At 31.5% G+C, this 23,175-nt stretch overlaps 3 protein-coding genes across 7 annotated transcripts; 2 read left to right on the top strand and 1 right to left on the bottom strand.

Annotated features, from left to right (window-relative positions):
• Positions 1 to 241: 241 nt before the first annotated feature.
• LOC114185000 (E3 ubiquitin-protein ligase At3g02290-like) lies at positions 242 to 4,007 on the bottom strand. Of its 5 annotated transcripts, none has more exons than XM_028072460.1 (5): positions 3,790 to 4,007; positions 2,607 to 3,006; positions 1,578 to 1,977; positions 725 to 834; positions 242 to 520 (listed from the first exon to the last, which is right to left on the bottom strand). In XM_028072460.1, the coding sequence occupies exons 2-5, from the start codon at positions 2,724 to 2,726 to the stop codon at positions 494 to 496; spliced, it is 657 nt and encodes a 218-aa protein (XP_027928261.1). In that variant the 5' UTR covers positions 2,727 to 3,006; positions 3,790 to 4,007; the 3' UTR covers positions 242 to 493. The 5 variants fall into 5 exon arrangements, with proteins under 5 accessions (XP_027928261.1, XP_027928262.1, XP_027928263.1 ...); XM_028072461.1 differs by having other exon boundaries at positions 2,607 to 2,996; positions 3,790 to 4,006; XM_028072462.1 differs by having other exon boundaries at positions 2,607 to 3,012; positions 3,790 to 3,988.
• A 7,528-nt stretch (positions 4,008 to 11,535) lies between these two features.
• On the top strand, positions 11,536 to 20,121 carry LOC114185144 (AUGMIN subunit 5). The gene is made up of 10 exons (XM_028072694.1): positions 11,536 to 12,253; positions 12,948 to 13,490; positions 13,783 to 13,924; positions 14,001 to 14,174; positions 15,000 to 15,209; positions 15,891 to 16,076; positions 17,349 to 17,508; positions 17,985 to 18,180; positions 18,739 to 18,871; positions 19,350 to 20,121. The coding sequence occupies exons 1-10, from the start codon at positions 11,751 to 11,753 to the stop codon at positions 19,476 to 19,478; spliced, it is 2,376 nt and encodes a 791-aa protein (XP_027928495.1). The 5' UTR covers positions 11,536 to 11,750; the 3' UTR covers positions 19,479 to 20,121.
• A 669-nt stretch (positions 20,122 to 20,790) lies between these two features.
• Positions 20,791 to 22,929, top strand: LOC114185383 (proline-rich extensin-like protein EPR1). The gene is made up of 2 exons (XM_028073079.1): positions 20,791 to 21,695; positions 21,813 to 22,929. The coding sequence occupies exons 1-2, from the start codon at positions 21,533 to 21,535 to the stop codon at positions 22,685 to 22,687; spliced, it is 1,038 nt and encodes a 345-aa protein (XP_027928880.1). The 5' UTR covers positions 20,791 to 21,532; the 3' UTR covers positions 22,688 to 22,929.
• The last annotated feature ends 246 nt before the right edge of the window (positions 22,930 to 23,175 follow it).

Here is a 23,175-nt window from a genome sequence, read left to right as displayed (position 1 = left end):
GAAAATAATACTTAGACATCCAATGATACTTCACAACTATAATAATATAAATAGATAATCGATAAGCTCAATGAAGTTTTCTTTTAGTTATAAGTGTAAATATGTTGAATATGCAACCTCACTCTAGCATGGTGAAGATTAAAAGGCTTGAGTTTTAAATAATGGTTTAGATCGGACCAATTGCACAGACAATTTATTTTGATGAAATGGAAAATAATAGCACACCCAACCAAGCAAAGTGTTGAAACCATGAAAAAGTTCCCATTTAAAATGGCATTTTCTTGTAATAGCGCAAGTTTTGACAAGGGACAAATGTATAAATAAAGAAAAAACTTGGACGAGATTGAACTTACATTGATGGATCATAAAAGTTATATACTTCCTATACATGATAAGCTCTTAATCTGAAGTATTCACAATGTCTGTACTTGTATTCTTTTCCCTTTCCTCTGTTCTTGGTATCATCCACGATATAAACCTTTTGTAAAAAAGATTAAGTCGTTTCATCGAATACCATCACCTGCACCAAAATATAAACAAGTAAATATCATGATGATTCAGTATACTCCAAGTAAACATGGTCAGTTCTCAGATTTCTGGTAGAACTGATTGGTTCAGCCTGGTTCCCATACTACTGTTTTGTGTGTTCTGTGACCTAATCTCTGATGAACTGAGCAAATTCAGAAAATAAAAAATCATTCAGAAAATACCAAGTAAACATTACCTTCCCACAAACAGGACAGTTCTCACTTCTTTCCATCCACTCATATATGCAACCAAGGTGATAATGATGATAGCATTTTGTCACTATCTTTGGATTCTCTTCAGTGTATTCTGCAAGCAAAAAATAATTGAAACAAACATAAGTATCTGAAAATTTTTCTATTCTCAATATACAGTGTTTCCTGGCCTTTCCATCCAACCCTCATTTTGTCTGTTTTGTTCATGTGCTCACAAATTCAGAAAGGTCACTATCCTAACTCTAATCTGTCTTGAGCTAAGGGAGATTGTCTCACATGTTGTGTTCTTTTTCTTTTTTTTTTCAAACATGCTGCCTTGTGACACAGTCATGGACATCACAAATGCAAATTATGGGAATAGCTTCTACATGAGTTAGGCTCATCTAACATCTACCCTTTTGAAACCCTCTAAGTGTGAGTCTCATGCATTGAGCCACCCATTTTTTCCTAATATATGTGAGTGATTATAAGGAATAGTATTATCTATTAATATTGTTTCCTTACTTTAATGATTAGCCCTAATTTGCAATTTATAGTACAGAATACAGAGAAGAAAAGTCAACAAGCCAAAACTTCTGGCATGACAAAGTGGTTCCTGACTAACTAGTCATGAGTAGAATAAATTGTTTTTTCGCATTACTCGATGAGTAGTATAAACTATTTAACATGTATTAGTAATCTTCAATAGAAGAGCCAATTCTTCTACAGCAGTTCTGAAATTGACCATTCTCACTGCAATCCAGGACTACAATAATAACTTAATACAAACCAATATTTCATGCAAAATTGAGCAGCAGCAGCATCATGTGAAGAAAAATTGAGTTGAAAAAAGATTACCTTCTAGACAAGTGGGACAGACATCCTCCTCTTCTGATGATGAATAGACAACCCCAGCTCCAGTTGAAAGATTTGCTGATGAAAGTCTCACAGTGGACTTACGGTATTCCTTTGATCCATCTTCACTGGTATGATTCCTTTTGCCACCCAAATTTAAAGATTCTGTGTCAGCATCTGCATCACCTCTCAGAGGGTCTGATTCTTCATTCAAATGACTTGAACCCTTCTCACGTCTTGACCGGAAAAACCTGGGGTCCGCGTCATAAGGCAACGGCCTCGGAGGAGAACGATAAATGTCAGATAGAGAATTATCAAGTGAAGCTGTAGAAGTCATAGATGCTGCACCCTGTATAGATGAAGGAATCGCATGCACTTCCCCTCTACGGAATATTGAGGCATACTGAAATTTGAAGAAGATTAGAATAGAGTAATATTATATATACAATACAGCTTTAGAAATGGATGTAGGACTAATATCCTTCAAATATTTTGCACTGAATATTAGTATACATAACATAACAATCAATACAGTTGAATTAACACCAAAAGCTTTTCTAAGCTAAATTATAGGTGATAACCTTCTTTCCTTATTTATTTTTCTATCACCTTGTTACAAGAAAGTTGGCAACTGGGTTTCAAGAAAAAGATACCTCATCACAATGAGCTAAGGCATAACTTAAATGTAAGACTCACTTCTACAACTGATAGCAATCATCAGTTAAAACATTTGTAATGCTTAGACTGATTGAGACATCTATGAATGACTAAAACGTTTTTGAAAATATTAAATAGAAAAAGACAGTAATTTCCACATATGAATTCAACTTTGAGTATTTGTTTACATTGCATAGTCCTGAGTAACAGGACAATAAAGAAGAAGCATATGTTCAGCAGTACTAAAAAAACAATAGAACAAGACATCAAATTCAAACCGTGGACAAAACATAAGACAGAGTCTGAAAGTGAATAAAAAAAATAAGAGATTGCGAGAGGACAGAAACAGAGGATTTCCAAAATTTGGAGACATACCACAGTAAAAAAGTACTGTACGAAACAACTGACACACGTACAGTTCCTGTATACATGATTATTTGGATTCAAATAATCTTCAACGTCATTAACATTAAAACAGCTACAGACTGAACCCATTGTTTAATTTTCAATATCCCTCTCTCTTTCAACTTGAATCCTTCACACTCCTCAACTCAGATGTCACCAGAACACTGATGCTGCTATATGCAAGCTTTGAGAAAATAGCCTCCGAAATGCAGTAACCAAGACTAATTACTACATTTCCATCAATAAATAGAGAGAGAGGATTCTAAGCTCGCAGAAGTCCAATTGCCTCCGCAAACCAGTACCTCCCTCTTCTGATAAGTTGATCAGTTATCTGGATGTGCAGATGAATCTCTTGATGACCTGAAACACACTAAAACTAGATAATATCACTGAACAAACCATTTGGAAGGTTGAAGAACAAACTTCCTGTCATGCAATTCACAAATCAAAATAACAGAGTTTTCTAAATGCCTGTGTTGAACAATGCAATTCAACAAATGCTGATGCTCCAGATTCAAAGCATCACGCGCACACAACATGATTGGCAAATCAGAACTCCAAAACAAAATCAACATAATTTTCTTTTCCCTCCAAGGGAAAGAAAAGTACAGCCAAACTTGCAGAACACCAAAAAATAAAAGAAGTATAATATAAATTTGAGTGTTTCAAGGAAAAGCTATAATCTTTTTGCAATGTTCCTTTAAATTGTTGCAAAAATGATTCATTACTTCACTTGTAAGTTATACTAGTACATCATCAACCAGCAGAAAGATCATCATTTTCCTTTCAGATAAAAAATCACAATCACTATTTTTACTATTTTGGCAAAAACCTCAAACACAGAAGCAAACCACACCCCCATCCTAGGAATTGAACATTAAAAAGAAGGGGAGAGAGATAAAAATATAAAAGGCATCAATTGTCCAGAGAGAGACACCTGAATTTCCCATAAAAGAAAAACAGAAATCAACCAAGAAAAGCACCCAAATTGATGAACCCAGAGAAGAAAAGCAATAAGAAAAAGAAAACAGAGAGATACCCAGCAGCGATTATCAAATTAGAAGGCAATTAAGCCATAGAAAACGAAAGAGGGTATGCGATATATAGGACAAAGGCAGAATCTTTCGAAAAAAGAAAAAAAATAAAAACATACCTCAAATTGCTGTTGTTAAAAAAAATAAAGGAGGAATAAATAAACCCAAGAAGATTGAGATTGTTATGAATTAGGAAGTAAAAGATTTTTTGGTTGGAGATTATAGGAAGTTAAAAAAATTTCAATCTTTCTCTCTCTTCTAATGTCCCTTCCTTCTTTCTTCCTTTCTTCTCTTGGTTCTCTTGGTGGGTGAGTAGTTGGTGGAGGAATATATAAAATAAATAACCCATCAAAAACTTTATGGTATTAAATTCTGAAGGACAATAACTCTTACTTTTGTTCTATTAAAAATAAAATATCTGAACCATGATCATTCATTGAGACAAGTTGCACCTCCAAATCCCATGTTGTTACACTCCGATAAAAACTACAACAATACATCAAAATGATATAGGATGAGACTAAAAGATAGCTGGTACGTTTCAGAAGGAAAAATATGTGTGAACATATTATAAAGAAAACAAATTAATGCATAAAATCAGTTATTTTATAAACTTAAAAGTTTTTAAATTTTGTAAATTATAAAATAATTAAAAAAAACTGTAATAGAAAATTTTAAGTATACAACTTTTATTTGAAATATATATTATTAATTTAAATTGAGATTGGAAAAATGATTTTCAGAATCTTTAGTTCGAAGATCAGGTGAAATTTATTTTATTCAAGTTTGGAATTCTAGTTTATAATTTGTTATGAAACTGGTATTTGAGTTGGTGTCAGTTGTAAAATAGTTGTGGATTTGTATATGTTAGGTATAATAACAAATAATTGTTTATGAATATATACATATGACTTATTTTAATTAAAATATATATTAGTCAAAAGATTTGATCAAATTAGTTATATTTAGATTTATGATGATAAATTATAAATTTCAATATGTTTTTATTCCATACAAATATAACTATTTTGAATTTAATAATTAAAAATTTAGTTACTTTTAAATTGTTATATTTTCTAACCGTTATTACCTTTTTCTTTATCTTTACATTTATTTTCTAAAAGATACTGATTAAAAGAATAAAAGATGTTTAAAATAAAATAACTTTAATATGTAAATAACGTATGTAATGCATTTATTAAATTAATCAATACAAATAAGGTAATTTGGATTTTTCCTTTTCAATTTAATATTAAACATGTATTTTTTAATTTTCTAATATTAAAAATAATTATAGTTTACTCATCCGGTTTATTATATATTTTCTATATATTATATTTGAGATTATAATTTTAAATGATTATGATATAATTTATTTATTTATTTTACATATCAAATGTTTGATATAAAATTATAAGTAAATTAAATAAGATAAAATACAAATATTTTATTTCTTAAATTAAAAAAAATGTATAAATAGAAAAATAACTATTTATATTCTATTTCATACAAGTTGTTATTTCTTTAAAACCAAATGTTACTTATATTCTTGTGAGATTCGGAGTTGAGCATGTAGTTTTATATTTAATTTAAGACTTAAGTGTATTTTTAATTGAATTTTTCTGTTAAATATTCAAATTAGTTACAAACGTATAAGTGGTTATGATTACTTTTTAAAAATCTGTTTTATTTTTGACTTACTTGCATTGTTTTAAAGAAATAATACCAAATATATTGTTCAGTTTATTTATACTTGAAAGTATTTTTTATTTGTCTTAATTGTTAATTTTTTTATTTTGTTCAACCTATTTTTTATATGTTTTTTTTTCTTAGTTTGCATTCAACTTACTTGCATTGTTTTAAAGAAATAATACCAAATACATTGTTCAATTTATTTATACTTGAAAGTATTTTTTATTTGTCTTAATTGTAATTTTTTTTTTACTTTGTTCAACCTATTTTTTATATATTTTTTAATTTTCTAATATTAAACATAATTATAGTTTACTCATCCGTTCATTATATATTTTCTATATATTACATTTGACATTATAATTTTAAATGATCGTGATATAATTTATTTATTTATTTTATATATCAAATGTTTTATATAAAATTATAAGTAGCTTAAATAGAATAAAATATAAAAAATTTATTTGTTAGATTAAAAAATGTAAAAATAGAAAAATAACTATTTATATTCTATTTCATAAAATTTATTATTTCTTTAAAACCAAATGTTCCTTATATTCTTATGAGATTCGGAGTTGAGCATGTAGTTTTATATTTAATTTAAGACTTAAGTTTATTTTTAATTGAATTTTTCTGTTAAATATTCAAATTAGTTACAATCGTATAAGTGGTTACGGTTATTTTTAAAAATCTGTTTTATTATTTAACTTACTTGCATTGTTTTAATGAAATAATATCAAATACATAGTTCAATTTATTTATACTTGAAATTATTTTTTATTTTTTTTTAATTGTTAATTTTTTTTATTTTGTTCAACCCGTGACGGATCTTGACTAAAAATATTGAAGGGGCCAAAGTAATATAAATTTGAGATCATTATATTTCGTCATCAGTATAATGCTTTAAAAAATTGTTTCTCTACTAAACAATTTAATTATAATGTTTCAAAACACGTGAAGAAGTATAATATATCTTGTTTTCATCAATAGTTTTCTTTTTTATCACTTTTTAATAATGAATTTATTCTTTTATTCTTTATCAATATATTTTTTGTACATAATATTAAAAAATAATTTATCATAATTTAATAAAAAATTGATAGTTAAGTCACAATTAAAAATCAAATATGAAAAAATATATGATACATTTTTTTTCTATATTCATAATGAATAAACAAAAATCTAATGAGATAAAAAAATAATGTTTTCTTTATCAAGTGAGACAAGAGACAAGGAAGGAAGAGGATAAATGAGAAATGAAAGCAAAAATAATTTTGTGTCTAACATTTTTTTTCTTAAAATACAAAAAGAAAATATGAGATGAGAGATTATTACAATTTGTAAAAAAACTAAAAAGAAAATAAGAAGGAAAAAAATTATATTAATAAATATTTGGTTTAAGTGCTCTTTTTATTTATGTTTCTAATTAAAAATGTTAAGTTGGTCCTCCAATTTTTTTTAGTCTCAATTTGGTCCCAAATTTTTGAAAAACTAATGCAATTTGGTCTTTTACTTAAATTTCTTGAAACGGGTAGATAATTCTTTCATTAAAATTGAAACTTTTAATATGAATCATTTGCTTTATTGATGTGATTAATATAATCTTAGTGTTAATTTTTTGACAAAAACAGAAACCAAATGAGAAATTAAGCCTAAATATTTTTATTCTTTATTATCTATTAACATTAAATATTATGCTTTATAAAATAAATAAAAAATTCACCATTTAATTTTCATCAATTCCTAAAATATATTACCTATAATTTAAAAATTTCAATAAAATTTTAATATTATATATATATAATTAAAAAAATTCAAAATTTGGGGGGCATGTCCCTCCGTACCCCAATAAACATCCTCAACCTATGTTTTTCTTAGTTTGCATTTAAATATTTTTTTTATTTTATATTAGAGTTATTTTTATCTTTTTAGGTGATTTAGTTTTAAGACGGACATGATTTACTACTGCACTAAAGATTAGTTTGTCTGAATTGAACTAAAAAATAATTCAGACAAAATAAATTGTTTTTTTTAAACACTAAATTAAATTGAACTGCATTGCAATATGAACTGAATTAAACTGTTACAAACTAAATTGTTTTATTATTTTCCGAACTCTACTACTTTTAAATTGTACTAATTTTGAATTGAACTACATTAATTTTAAATCGAGCTATACTGTTTGTGAACCAAACTGTACTATTTTTGAATCAAATTGCCATAATTTTGAATTAAATTGCCCTAATTTTGAACCGAATTGTATTATTTTTTAATCGAATTTCACTACTTTTTGAATCAAATTGTACCACTTTTGAATTGAATTGCATTAATTTTAAATCGAACTATGCTATTTTTGAATCAAATTATACTATTTTTAAATCGAATTGCATTAATTTTGAACTGAACTGTATTATTTTTTAATCAAATTGTACTATTTTTGACTAAATTACACTATACTTAAACTTAATTACATTAATTTTGAATCGAATTGCACTTTATAAATGCATATACATTAATGTCATTTAATCACATATTATTATAAATAATAAAAACATTAAAAATTAGACTGAATGATTTTTTATTCCTTTGTCGTGTCTACAAATTATACAATGATACTATAATTAAACTAATCAAAAAATGATTACCAATATATTTGCTTCAAAATGAGCTAAACATGGCAGATTAACCTTAACCCTCCCATAGTTAAGGTCATTTTAAACCCTACTCACTTCATGCAAAATTTATAAATATGTTCAATCCAAATTTAATTAGTGAATTGCAACATGAATAAAAATAATCACCTTAACAATTCTTATAAATTGGCAATAATTTCTTACAAATTAATATTCATAACAAAATTCAAAGGAATTGCAATATTCATAACAAAATTCAAAGGAATTACAATAAGTTAGTAAAATTTTTAACTCACGTGCTCGTGCACTTACCATTACAAATATTTAAATATTTATAAGCATACCATTTTGTCATTTGTCTATCATTTCATTAAGACGAACATGTATTTTAGACACAATTTTTTTCAGAATATACTTATATTGAGTCAACCGCATATAAAGTCCTGCATTTGTTATGTAATATCATAGTGGATATCACCTAACAATCATGCTCCACTCAACCTAATTTTCTTATGACAAAGTTAGTTCCTTCTACCCTTTAATTCACGATACTATTTGGCATACTAGGAACTCCTTTTGACTCTCACATCTAAACTCCATTTTCTATATGAGTTTAATAAAGATAGGATGACTTCACATTTGCGACTCCCACTTAATACATACCCTAATAACATTTGACAAATGTAGCAAATTCCCTTTAAAATAATACCACATTCATACATCCATACATAACATAAAGCAATTATAACCGGTATATTTATAGCATAACAAATCCTAATTCACTCCACCTTCACCTATCATTCATACTATACAACAAACATTTACCTCAAAACTGTGATATCTCGTCTAGCCATCATACAATTCGTCAAACAACTTTGAGATACATTGTTCCTTAAATTTATACTCGCTTAATAAATTGTCTCTTTGATCAACAAGACACCTCTAAAAAGGTATACTCGCCCAACTACTCAAGCCCTAAAGCTATATTTCATTGAATTCACCCAATGATCATTCTATTTGCCCAACGACCACACCCTTACGGCTTATTTTATCAAGCTCACCTAGCAAGCTCTAACTCGCATAACGAGTTAAAAGGTTTGAAACTTTGTGATTTTATTTTTCGATCTTGCTTATTGATGATACATGTTTGCATAAAACTAAAAGCTCAATATATGTATCATATCATCAATTTGACATATCTAACTACTGTTACATGTTTTTATTCTTGAAAGGCACACATACGAGTTTAAAATGCATTAGGTGGACCAAATTGACCAAAATGATACATCCTAGATAGTTTAATAATCACACACACACACACACACACACACACACACACACACACACACACACACACACACACACACACACATATATATATATATATATATATATATATATATCACATTTTTAGGCTATTTCAACCAAAAACAAAGACAAATTAGTCACATCAACACATCACCATTCCATAACTCAATCTATTCAATCAAAGCATGAACATATATAAAAATATCATTAACTTCTCTTACTTATAGTAAAAACGCTTAACTCAAAAGGTTCTTTCAAAGATATAATTGTCACTGTAAGCTCTAACTAGTAACTACCAACACAAACATCAACTCACATAACTAAGCATATCACCACGATCACTATTAAATAATTATTCACTTTGAACTATTTTGAGGCACATGCATGAATCTTAGAGCTACACACCTTAAAATGGTAAAATAACTCAAAAATAGAGAAAACAAAAGTGAATTTACCATGTTTCCATTTTTTGACGGGGCATATATATAGAATTATCTATTGTGACTCCACTAGTGGTTTATAATTGTCGAACAAATGAGTGGTGGAGTTAGAGGTTAGAGAAAAAGTAGAGAAAACTTTTAGAAAATGATCTTTAAAGAAATGATGTTTTTTTTTTATAAAAATGAAACTCATTAATAGAAATTTTATTTATAGTTTGGATGTCATCTTTAAAACATTACTATTCTTAAACGATTTTTTAGATCCATCATGCATCTTTTGAGAAATATAACACAAAAATTAGTTTTATTTTAATTTGTATTGAAAAAAGTTGTGAGGTAAGTTCACCTCATCTTGTCTATGATATGCTAATTTGACACATCAGACAAAGCTAGACAAAATATGTTGACAGGTTGAAAACTTCGATCTAAGTTGTCAAATTTTGATAATTTGATGAATTAGTCCACGAACCCAACCCCATCTTGTCATTCTATTTTTGTTTATCAACAAAAAAGTAATTAAATAAATTAAATATGAAATTTGAAGTATCTTAACTCTTATACAAAACTTACAAAAATGAATACATAGTAGCGTAAGTTCAAAGCTGAAATTCTAGATACTATACAAAATTTAAAATGGATCTACTTAACTCATTATTTTCACTAATACAAAAAAGACTTTTAATGTCTCATATTTTCGATCTTAACATTTGATATTCTAGATACTATAGTCATATTGTTGATTTATTTTATCAAATATTATTTAAAAAAATAGTAATGAAACATAAAATATTAACATACAAAACTTGACAAAAAGAAAATTAAATGTTCATACTAGAAAATTAAAATATCTTAAGATTTACAAAATAAATTTATCAATTTATATAATTAGAAATATCAAATAATTATAATAAAAAAATATTATTATAATAAAAGAATTTACAAAAAGTAATAAAAAAACTAATAAAAATTTGTTATTAAATCCACATTCAACCCGTTTAATCTCTTATAATAAAGCTAAATTCATTTTGATTCAATTTAGAAAAACTAAATTTTTTCCAACATAATCTTAGGGTAAACCAATTTGACATACAAATCACAACGAAATCTCTATACACACGTCAAAATTGATGATTAAATACATCATAATTACAAATAAAATAATGCTATTTCTTAAATCATCTTAGTATCAGATTTATTTTATTTTTATCGACGTTAAAGTATTTTTCTCATTTGATGTTGAATACAGAGAAGAAGCAAAAGTTGGAATTTTTCATCACATAAATATATATAAATTCAATTGAAAAGTTGTTTACACATAATCTTGACCCTTGTTAAATTTGATAAACATATTATATTTAATAAATATATTGATTAAATACTGTAGTAATAAGATCAATTAAATTATACCTTAGTGTTTATGTTGTCATTACTTTTGTTAAAATTTAAATTCAACTTATAATTATTATACCTTTGTGTTTTACTTTTTATAATCCAAATACGCAAATTACAATTTTAAAACTGTAATTATAAAATTAACATAAGTAGTTTTTAAAACTAACATATTATACAAAATATCAACTTTTTGTACACGGTATTTATAAGATTAAGATAGAGGGCACTGAGTGCAAATAAAAAGAATATAATAAATGCAAGTGTAATTATACGACCTTTGGTGAATGTAATGATTTATAAAGATATTTTTATTAATAAAAACATTTTCTTTCATTTATTTGTTGTTAAAATTAAAATACAGATACAATGCGCTCCTTGCATATAAACAAGAATTTCAAAATTCCAAAAAAACTCAGTTATAATTTTCATCCCTTCAATTGAAGAAAAGAGTGTTGTTCTTCTCTCAACACAACAAGAGAACAGAGAGTGTGCAGAGCAGAACTCCATCACCAACCACTCCACTTCAATTTCTCAGATCCACCCGTAACTTCACCGAGTCACGAATCACGAACTTAAGCCAAAGCTATAACCACCGCGCTCTGCGTCATAGTCATTATGCAGAGCGCAGCGTCGTCGTCGCCATCTTCGCCGGAGGCCATTCTAGAATGGCTACATAAAGAGATGGGATACCGTCCGCTAGGAACATACGCAGCTGGCAAGTCGCACCTGCCGTCCGTCGAGTCAATCCGCCGGATTTGCCGCGGGAATATGATTCCGGTCTGGGACTTCCTCGTCACGCGCGCCAAGTCTGAGAAGACGGTGCGGAACATTCGCCGGAACATCACCGTGCACGGCGGGGATGGCGGCGGCGAGGCGAAAGAGGAGGTCAGGGGGAAGGGCGCGAGGAAGAAGGAGAGGGCGCTCATCGCCGGCGAGGGTTCTGAGACTGCGACGACGAGAGAGGCGGCATTGCAGGAGCGGGATTTGGCGGCGAAGGAGGTGGAGAGGCTGAGGAACATTGTGAGGAGGCGGAGGAAGGATTTGAGGGCCAAGATGCTCGAGGTTTCCAGGGAGGAGACTGAGAGAAAGAGAATGCTTGATGAACGAGCCAATTACAGGTTTTTGTTATTTTTCTCAGCCCAACATTTGAACAGTGTGTATATGTAATTGGTAATTTTCATTCCGGTTGGTTGCAGTGGAATTTGCATATTTCTTGTTCATTAGGTCAGAGAAGATGAACAAAACGGTTTGTGAGAATGATGAATGTATGGGGAAGTACAGGTGAAGGTTGCGAGACGTAAAAAAAGTGATAGATTAGAGATTTCATACATGATACAATGACAAATAATAAGAGGGATAGGAAAAGAAGTGAAGTCGAAATGAGAACAAAGATAAAGTAGTGAAACGATAAAAAGACCTCTGTATTTTGTGTTGAATAGTTTAGGAGTTTTGATAACACACCCCGTCTCAGGATGTTGCCAGGTGGAGACAAAAACAGAAAAAAGGGAGAGAAAATGACGTGTCATTATGTTGTGGAAGAAAAAGATAGGAAGAAAATGAGGTGAAAAGGAGATGGAAGAGGAAGTGAGTGTATGTTTATAGTTATAGTTATAAAATCTCTCTAGTATAATGCTGCCGCGGTGTGGTCTCTTGTTAGTATTATAATGTGATTCTGATGCCTTTTGTGCGAATTTGTCTTTGTACCAATAATATGAAAGAGAGAGGAAAATAAATTGTGTTTACGGTGATTCTGGTATTGAATGACTGAAATTTGAGACAACAGAAGTATATTTCTTCATCCTTTTTGTGCAGGCATAAGCAAGTGATGTTGGAGACTTATGACCAACAGTGTGATGAGGCAGCAAAAATATTTGCTGAATATCATAAACGTCTCTATTACTATGTAAATCAAGCGATGGAATCTCAAAGATCAGGTGTGGATTCTTCTGTTGAAATGGCCAATAGTTTTAATGCCAAAAGTGAGAAGGAGGCTGTTTATTCTACAGTTAAGGGTAGTAAATCTGCAGATGATGTCATTCTCATTGAAACCACGAGGGAAAAGAATATTAGAAAGGCTTGTGAATCTCTTGTAGCTCATATGGTTGAAAAAATAAGGAATTCTTTTCCAGCTTACGAAGGAAGTGGCATTCATTTAAATCCTCAGGCAGAAACAGCAAAGTTGGGGTTTGACTATGATGGGCAAATTCCTGATGAGGTTAGAACTGTTATCATAAATTGCCTGAAGAGTCCTCCTCAATTGCTTCAGGCAATTACTGCATACACTTTGCGTCTGAAAAGTCTAATCTCCAGAGAAATAGAGAAAATTGATGTTAGAGCCGATGCAGAGACCTTGAGGTATTGTTATGCACATAATTTTTGTTTTTCATGTTCCATCGCTACTCATGCCTCTGTGGCCATATTATTTGAATTCTGAACTTTGTCATCAACCATTGTTACTATAACTTAAAAAATAATTTCGTCACAGATGCTATACTGGTAAAATATTCCTAAAAAAGCTTACAATGATTATGTTCCCCTCCCATCCAGGAAAGGAAGTGTGTAGTAAGTAGCTGTGTTTATTAGGCTTATTAGCAAGGCATTACATATGCTATTGCTGTTATGATCGAAATTTGCATTCTTTAATCAGGTACAAATATGAAAATAACATAGTTATGGATGTTTCGTCATCTGATGGGAGCTCTCCTCTACAGTATCAACTTTATGGCAATGGAAAGATTGGGGTTGATGTGCCACCAGGAGGGAGTCAAAATCAGCTCCTTGATAGACAGGTATTTTTTCATCCTTAAACTACATATTCTGTTGTTGTACAAGGAGTTATTGAACTTGTGCTTTGTTTGTTCTCAGAAAGCTCATGTTCAACAATTTTTGGCCACTGAAGATGCACTCAACAAGGCTGCAGAAGCAAGGGAAACCTGTGAGAAACTTATGAAACGTCTGCATGGAAGCACTGATGTTTCTTCACGCCCAATTGGTATTGGGAGTACATCCCAAAATGTTGGAAGTCTTAGACAACTTGAGGTATCATTGTGAAAATCTTATAGTGCATTATGTTCTTTTTAGTGAGTTATATATCTTTTTCAATCTTTTGTCACCTTTGGTAATGATAATAATTTGTAAGCTTTCCTCCAATGAATAACCAATAGTTAGATTGCCAACATTTATGATGGGAAGAATTAGCATTCTTTGATGTGTCACTAAAGAGAAATCAGAAATGTTGAGCCTGGAGTATTTATGAATATTGTTTCGGAAGCATAACTTATGCTAGGTAGAATCAGTGCTTAAAACACTGCAGATTTTCTTTGTTATTTTCCTAATCAAAATACTTAGCATATTTGTCAAGATTGTGGTAGTCTTAAGTCCGCACAGAATGTTATTAAAACTTTGATACCCAATAGAAATAAAGATACCAAATAGATGGGTGTTTGGCTATTAGTGTGTGTAACTGAGTTTGTTGGATGATCTGTTGATCGTTATTCTCTCTTCAGGTTCCTAGCAATCATTTTTTTGTTGTTAAAATTTGTTTCTTTGGATTCAAATGCTATCTTAAGCTTCTTTGGTTTTTTCCTACTGAAGCAGAAATTTAACTAGAGAGAAAAATCAAAAACTGCACGTAAGATATGCTTTTGTGACAAATTATCTCCATTTCATCTCTTCGAGTGCAATTAACGAGTTAGGTTCTTTTTAGATTTTCCAACTTATTTTACTGCATAAAAGTTAGCAGAAAAAATATACAACTTTTTTCCCTTCAATTCTGTTCATTTCCTAATGCTAGTTATATATTTCAGATCAATATTTGAGCTAGGATTTTACCACTTATTCTGTATATTTTTTCCACCTGTTCAGCTAGATGTTTGGGCCAAGGAAAGAGAAGTTGCTGGTTTAAAGGCGAGCTTGAATACCTTGATGTCTGAAATACAACGCTTGAATAAGTTGTGTGCTGAGAGGAAAGAAGCTGAAGATTCTCTAAAAAAAAAGTGGAAAAAGATTGAAGAGTTTGATTCTCGTAGATCAGAACTTGAGACCATATATACGGCACTCCTCAAAGCAAATATGGTAATGTTCCATTGTTTCAGTAATTCCTGTTAAGTGAAATAAAACTGGTATAGTTACTGATCATCCTTGTGAATGGCGATACCCTGTTTGAATCCTAGAATAGTCACTGGTTTAAAGCTTGAATTATCCATTAGGTTTGTCTGTGTGGGGACATAGATGCATTTACTGTGAATTGTTATATGCATTGACTACTACCATGAATATGATTGCGCCCACTGTGCCTTGTGAATTGTGATACCCGTTTGAATCCTATAATGGTCACTGGGTTAAAACTTTTGTCTGTGAGGGGACCTGGGTGCATTTACAGTGAATTGTTATATGCACTGACTACTGAAACCTTGAATATGATTGTGCATACTGTGCCTTGACATTTTCCTTTTCCCCTAGGTTCCAAAATTTATTTGAACTCATCTTTGTTGTTGTATGTATTCCAGTAAGAACAATGATACTTTAACCCATTTCTTTTGATCCACTTTTAACCTACCACTTCAATCACCATTAGATCATCACATCACATTACTAAAAAGAATCAAAATAAATGATCTAATGGTGATTGAAGTACTAGGTTAAAAATGAGTCAAAAAAAGTAGGTTAAAATATCATTTTCCTTCCAGTAATTTTGGTTTTAATAAACAGTACTTTGATTTTAGTTTTTATTTTGTTTCCAATACTGTAATGCAGGATGCTGCTTCATTTTGGAGTCAGCAACCATTAACTGCTAGGGAATATGCTTCAAGCACTATAATTCCAGCATGTGCTGCTGTTGCCGAAGCTTCAAATAGTGCAAAGGATCTCATTGAGAAAGAAGTCTCTGCATTTTCTCAAAGTCCAGATAATAGTCTCTACATGCTTCCTTCTTCTCCACAGGTTTATAATGCTCCACAAACAACTTTTGCACTTACCTGTTCAGTAAACATATATTACAATAAAACCAATGTTCTGAATTTTTTGGATTTGATATATGAAATTAATTTACATGATCTACGTTAGATCTTCTATTTCTACCTCTTGGTTGTCAAGGGTTCTGAGTTCATTAAAATGTAAACTTTGGGTGTCTAGTGTTCAACGCATTCTACTCTTTTTTTGGTTGGATAGCATGAAATTATTCATATAAAAGTAACCGTAATTTGGAGGGTGGGGAAGGGAGGGTTAAAAAATCATCCCAATTAAAAATTTCCAGATACAGAGAGGAACATGGATTGATTAAAATTAACTCTAAAAGTGTATCAAGCTTGCTCAATCTTTTTGGCATATGTGAAATGTAAACCTTATAACTAGTTTAAGGGCAATATGTGCATTGCACTCTAATCAAATACCCTTGGAATTGAATAAAGTGCACTCTGACACCGAATTTCACTCTCCTTGCATTTTACTAGAAACATTATAATGAATAATTAGAAATTGATGCTCCAAAGTAACGTGACAGCCCATTCCACTTGGTTACCCATCTGGTTCTCTGGATTGAATCCCATTGAAATAACCTTAACTTGAAAGGATTTATCTGAAAGAAAGAAGTTTCTCATTCAATTGATTCATTAACAGTACATCAGTCTCTGTATACAGAGAACTCTAACCCTATAGTAACAATGACAGAGAGATCTCTAAATCTTCTAACAGTTTCTAGCCGTTCACTTAATATCCTACTAACAAGACCTTATAGCCTCTACCGTTTCTGTGATGTTATATTATTTTTAAAATAGGATTATTGTGATACAAATTTAGTAATGCAACTTAAATCTGTTGCCAACCTTTAAAATCTTTTAAGTTGGCACATCCCAATTAATGATGGGCTAGTCCCTATTAGAGAGATAGAAATGACAAGATATAAATAATAGGTAGAAAAATACAGATTGATCTTTTAAGAATGGGAATTGGCACCTAAAGGCCAGGTCTCTTGAATAAATGCAGTGTAGATACAAGAGTCATTTCTTTTTTACGTTTGTGATCTCTGGCATCATATCACACTGTTACTGGTAAGAGGACGGTATTTCTGCAATAAAATTGGATTGTTTCACCTAATTCTAAGCAAGCATCTGTCAGTGAACTTTTAATGGTTTCTGAAATTTTCTTTAAATATTTTATTTGTCCATGTATATTGGAATGTGCTTCAACTTAACTTTTTGTTAACTTCTGGTTCAGGCACTGCTTGAGGCCATGGGCGCTAGTGGACCACCCGGACAGGAAGCGGTTACAAATGCAGAAGTAAGTGCAGCTATTTTGACAGCAAGAGCTGGTGCTCGGGATCCATCAGCAATTCCTTCAATATGTCGTGTTTCAGCTGCACTTCAGTATCCTGCTAGTGAGTATATATATTGTTTGCTGATAGACTCTTTCTTGATGTACCCATATATGGTTGTTTAATAGATTGGCATTGTAGACAACGAGTTAACTTGAAACACCTTTTTTTTTCTTCTCTATATCTAAACAAGATAAAGATAATCTTGTAGACCGAACACGTTAAACAATAATTATTGTTACACTAAATAGTCTAAAAGTGCCATTCTGAATAAAATATCTGGGTATGCCTGCCAATGTATTGATATAATTGATGTTATGCTATTTGCAATGTCATCATAAAAAGGTTCCAAACGATCAAAGCAATTATAAAAATAGATTTGATATTTTGTTGTTTTGAATCAATGTATTTTCTGCATCTTATTATTTTCATTAACCTGAAATTTGGAGAATACGACCTAAGGATTTGTTGTCCATGGATGCTTTATGGTGGCTAAAGCTATTATTGTATATTCAATGGTTTTTGTGTTAAACGGACAGGCTTGGAGGGTCCAGATGCTGCTCTAGCATCTGTGCTGCAGTCCCTGGAGTTCTGTTTGAAACTTCGTGGCTCTGAAGCTAGTGTGTTGGAAGATTTATTAAAGGCTATTAATCTTGTTTATATTAGACGAGATCTTGTTCAGAGCGGAAATGCCTTGTTGAATCATGCTGGCTTTGTTCAACAAGAATATGAAAGGTAAATATGTATCTAACATTCTAACCCCTGAATCCAATGTGCACTCATGGTTAATTAGCAGATTCAAAATTTATGTATTGGCAAGAGAAAGATCTAATTAATTTATTTTCCCATCTGTTTTAGAGACATACTTCTGATGGTGTATTTGGGGTAGCTGTGAAAATTAAATTATTTTAATAATTGATTGTACGTATATTTGTTTATAATAAAAAATAGTTTTTGGGTATCTTTTGTGAAAAGTACTATTTAGGATAATATTGTTTGAAACAAACAAATCAGCTTTTTAGATAAGAAAAAGGATATGTTTATTGCTGATAAGAAAAAAAAACTGTCGTAAAATAATCATAAGCTACAAAACAAATTTTCAGATTCACAAAAACGACATATTTTTTCTGGAAAGAAAAGCTTTACAAATTTCAGCTATTGTTCCAAACAAACAGCTGAAATTGCTAACAACTTTATCCCAAAAACAGCTAAGATCAGGGAAAAACAATCCTTCCTAAACATCTTCTGAATTTGTTGAAAACTTTTTTTTTGACATCTCATACATTGATGCAGGACAACGAGTTTTTCTTTGAGTTTGGCTGCAAAACAGGAGAAAACTATCATGGAAGAATGGTTGCCTGAACTGAAGACTGCTATTTTGAGTGCTCAACAGAGCTTGGAAGATTGCAAATATGTCGGTGGATTGGTGAGTTATACTGTTATTATTGCCATGATGCTTTGTTTGTTGTAAGAAAAATAGTAAAGAGAGCCAAGAAAGAAAACACAATTTTAAATGCACTTTGTAGTTTGGCATAGCATAGAAACAGATAAGAAAGAAGCAATTCACACGGGGAACACATCAAAACTCCTCCTTGAAGTGCGGAGACAGTGGAATAGAGGAGATATATTTTTAATTCAATTTGATAGAGCACCAATGGATAAGTTTTTTTATCTTATTGTCTATGACCAGCTATCACCAAGGCAGTTTCTAATTCCAATAAAGAACTAATATAGAACAATTAATATAGGATACGTTATTCTCTATCACATTTTAATAATACGCTACTGCTCTTAATTTTTATCCATAATGGCCAATATGTCAGACAATTATATCTAATGCTGCATGACTGTTCAAGTTTCCATCCTTACTTTTGTTCTATATTAAATTGTAACATCTTTTGTAGCTTGATGAGTGGTGGGAGCAACCAGCATCGACAGTTGTTGATTGGGTAACAGTGGATGGGCAAAATGTAACTGCCTGGCATAATCATGTGAAGCAGCTTCTCGCATTTTATGACAAGGAGCTATTGTAATTAGAATTATAAAGCAGAGTAAGCAGATTTTTGTGAAATCTTGTTCATCTAGCATTTCCCACTTAGCTGTCAGTGTCGATAATTGTCTTCTGAGATGGAATATGACAGCTGTTGTCTATATTGATGATAGACGAAGATCTAAGAAAAAGAGAGTATAATCTTCGTGATCTTTCACAAATACTCTCTACCACCACTTTTTCTTTAGAAGCGTGAAGTGTGTGTCATTTTAGATTTTAGGTATTGGGGTGGATTTTTCATTTTAATTGGCAGTGATTAATGGCATTGAATCTTATGAATCATTTTAGTTGGTCTGGTTGTATACAGTTAGAACCGTTGTGGAAAAAAGAAGGTCGAGTTGAATGGATTTGCCGAGGGGATGATAGTATAGTAGTACATTTTCTTTTTGAAATTCACAAGGTGTAATGGCCCACAAAACTAATGTGGTTCACATTCGAATGTTCAACGGTTGTGATTTCTTGTTTTAGGAATAGTTTAAAATTCTTTGCAGAAGAGTTCACAGTTTAGATTTGATATTGTATGTCAACTTTGAAATTAGGTTTATTTTCCTTTTGTTAGCTCACTTGGTTATTTGGAAAAAAAATGACTTTCGTTTTTTATTACAAGAGGTGACTATTTGTTGAAATAGAAGTATATAATTTTTTAATTAATAAATCCCCCAATTTATTTATTTTTTTTCTCTTGGAATATTTATTTTGATGCCTGGCCTTATGCTTATACAGTTTATTAATACAGCTAAAAAGACGAGGCAATAGTTGCGTAGTCTTTTGGATTAAATGGCACTAATATACTAAATCATTTTATAAATGGATATTTTGTTACAATGTCTTATTGATTTAGGACATTCATTCGAAGAAAATGATTGTTGGAGTGATCTTATACTTGTGATAATACCTTACTGAAATCGTATAACCTTGCATTTGGACGAAACGTTCGACAACACTGATTAGAGAGTATGTGCAAAATAATTTTACTTGCTCAAATGATAGAACAAGTTTCAAATAACTCATTCACACCCTTTAATCTTCTATTAATGAGTAAATGTAATTTTATAGTGAGCAATTGCTGCGAATCTGTTTTCGAATTTATATTAAAAAAATTTAATTTTATCGTACTAATAAATTTCGACCAGTATGCCACATTTTCAGTAAACACATGTACATGGATGTTAACTTTGACACAACACAACCATCAAAGCTAAAACTAACTGCAAATAAGCGAAGGTAATTCAAATGTTTAGTAAAGTTATGATTGATTTATCATATTCTCTAGAACAAAGATAATCATGATATTTTGTCCAAAAACTGATTAATGAACACCATTCTGTTTCTACTCTGCTGAAAATATTCTTGTTTTAGTTTAAACTGTGAGGTGAGAACAAGTGTCATTTCTGCAACAATTTGTTATATTCGCTCTGTTTTCTCACATTCTTATCTCCTAAACAACATAACCCATCATCTTAAACTCCCTAGACCATTTATTATAATAGTAAAATACTCCCATGCATATCATATCTGCATCACAAGGTGCTCACACGTTGCAGCTTATCTCAATGTGAGTCCAGCAGAGTCTGTCTTGCATATTATGCTCGGATTCTGTGGCTACTTTCTCTGTCTCGTGAACCAACACAACCATACCATTTCTTGTATTCTCACAAAAATAAAGAAACAAACATTCAATTAAATAAAACAGTAGCTACGAGCTTCTCTTTATATAACCTTTCCACCCACCAAATGATCTCCTTTAGCTGTTTGGTGATGGGAAAACAAGCCTGCAATTACTGCATTTTAGTTGACAGTTGACTGGCTTTCGCATGATAGACATAAATATTCTCTTCATCTGTTGGCTATAAAAATTTATTGTACTTGACTCTCTATGTAAAAGACAGCAAAAGTAACAAAGAAAAGATAGGGAAGGAAACGAAAGAGGGATGAACATACTTCAATAGTGTACAAGATATAGCCTTTACTTGGAAGCAGAATCACCCACTATAGCTTTTACTCAGACAAGAGTTTCTAAGAGAAGTAAACCCGAGAATGTCTTGGTTCCTTGTAATACTATTTCTCAGTCTCACATTTGGTACAACTCATTCTGAGGCTAGCCATAACAGGAAGCTTCCCTCTGCTGTTGTGGTTGGCACTGTTTACTGTGACACATGCTTCCAACAGGATTTCTCCATGGGCAACCACTTCATTTCAGGTGCGTTTTCACTTCTTAAAGGTTCACAGTTTCATATCTCAAACACTGAAGGACATCGTCTAAGTGTTTATATTTTAGGTTATGCTGTCTTATGTTTTTCTATACTCTTGATGGCAGGTGCATCAGTTGCTGTAGAATGCAAAGATAGATATGGTACTACAAAGCCAAGGTTCCAGAAAGAAGTGAAGACAGATGAGCATGGAGAGTTCAAGGTACAGTTACCTTTCTCAGTGAGCAAACATGTGAAGAGCATCAAGGGATGCACTGTGAAATTGATAAATAGCAGTGAGCCTTATTGTGCTGTAGCCTCAGCAGCAACCTCTTCCTCACTGCGCCTCAAGTCCAGAAAGCAAGGATTACACATATTCTCAGCTGGCTTTTTCTCATTCAAGCCTCTTACACAGCCAAATCTCTGTAACCAAAAACCAAGCAATCAAAATGTAAAAGGACTTGATTCTGTGAAAACTATGTTTCCTCCAAAAATAGATCCATCGTTTCCTCCTCCACTTCAGGACCCAAAGACACCTGGTGGTCTCCTTCCTTCCGTTCCTGGATTACCTGACCTTCCACCATTATTGCCACCACTCCCTCTTTTGCCACCCACTTTAGGAATATCAGTGTCAATACCAGTTCCTCCAGGAATTACCAATAAGTCCCCAAAGGTTCAACCTTTGGATCAGAAAACAGCTGCCCCTAATACCTTCTCCTTTCCTCCTAACCCATTGTTTCCACCACCTACTGTACCAAACCCATTTCAGCCACCATCTCTAAATCCTAACCCATTACAGCCACCAGAAACATCACCAGTTGTTCCTAACCCATTTCAACCTCCCTCATCAGGAACATCACCACCACTGTTTCCTTTCCCAACAGTACCAGGCTTAACTCCATCCACATCACCACCAGCTTTTCCCGTTCCTTTTCCTCCACTATTCCCTCCACCTGGCAGCGTTGACACATCCTCCACTTTTTCAAAGAATGCTTCTCCTTAACTTAATATTACCACCCATTCATAATTGTCTAATAACTCCTACATGCTGAACTTACTTTCTTTATGGAAATTGTAATATGGTCATGATATGCATAGAAAAATTAACATGGGGGGATGGGTGTGCGGCCATGTATCGACTACTGCTGAAAAAACTGATACTATGTTTATGTATTACTAGCAATAAATTTAAGGACGTGGTCATTATAGAGACTCAATCATGCAAATTGTTATTATTTGTTTAAATCCTTGAGCTGTTGATGGAAACTTCAGATTATGATACTGTAACAACAGAGTGAGATGTCTTATTTGAAGCCAGGTTACCGTAAATGACAACGAATATATGTCTAAAAGTGCCTATTGATTAAATAAATAAAATCTCTAACTAACATTTTATGGCTTTGAAATAAAATCCGAGAAGTTTGCTGTGAGAAAACAACATTCAATAGCAAGTATGGCTACAGGGTCATGAATTAGTAAGATTGGTAATGG

This window comes from Vigna unguiculata, chromosome 5 (genome assembly GCF_004118075.2).
Source record: "Vigna unguiculata cultivar IT97K-499-35 chromosome 5, ASM411807v1, whole genome shotgun sequence".
Lineage (NCBI taxonomy): Eukaryota > Viridiplantae > Streptophyta > Magnoliopsida > Fabales > Fabaceae > Vigna > Vigna unguiculata.
Note: the sequence above shows the minus strand (reverse complement) of the source record. Positions and strands in the feature narration are given on the sequence as shown.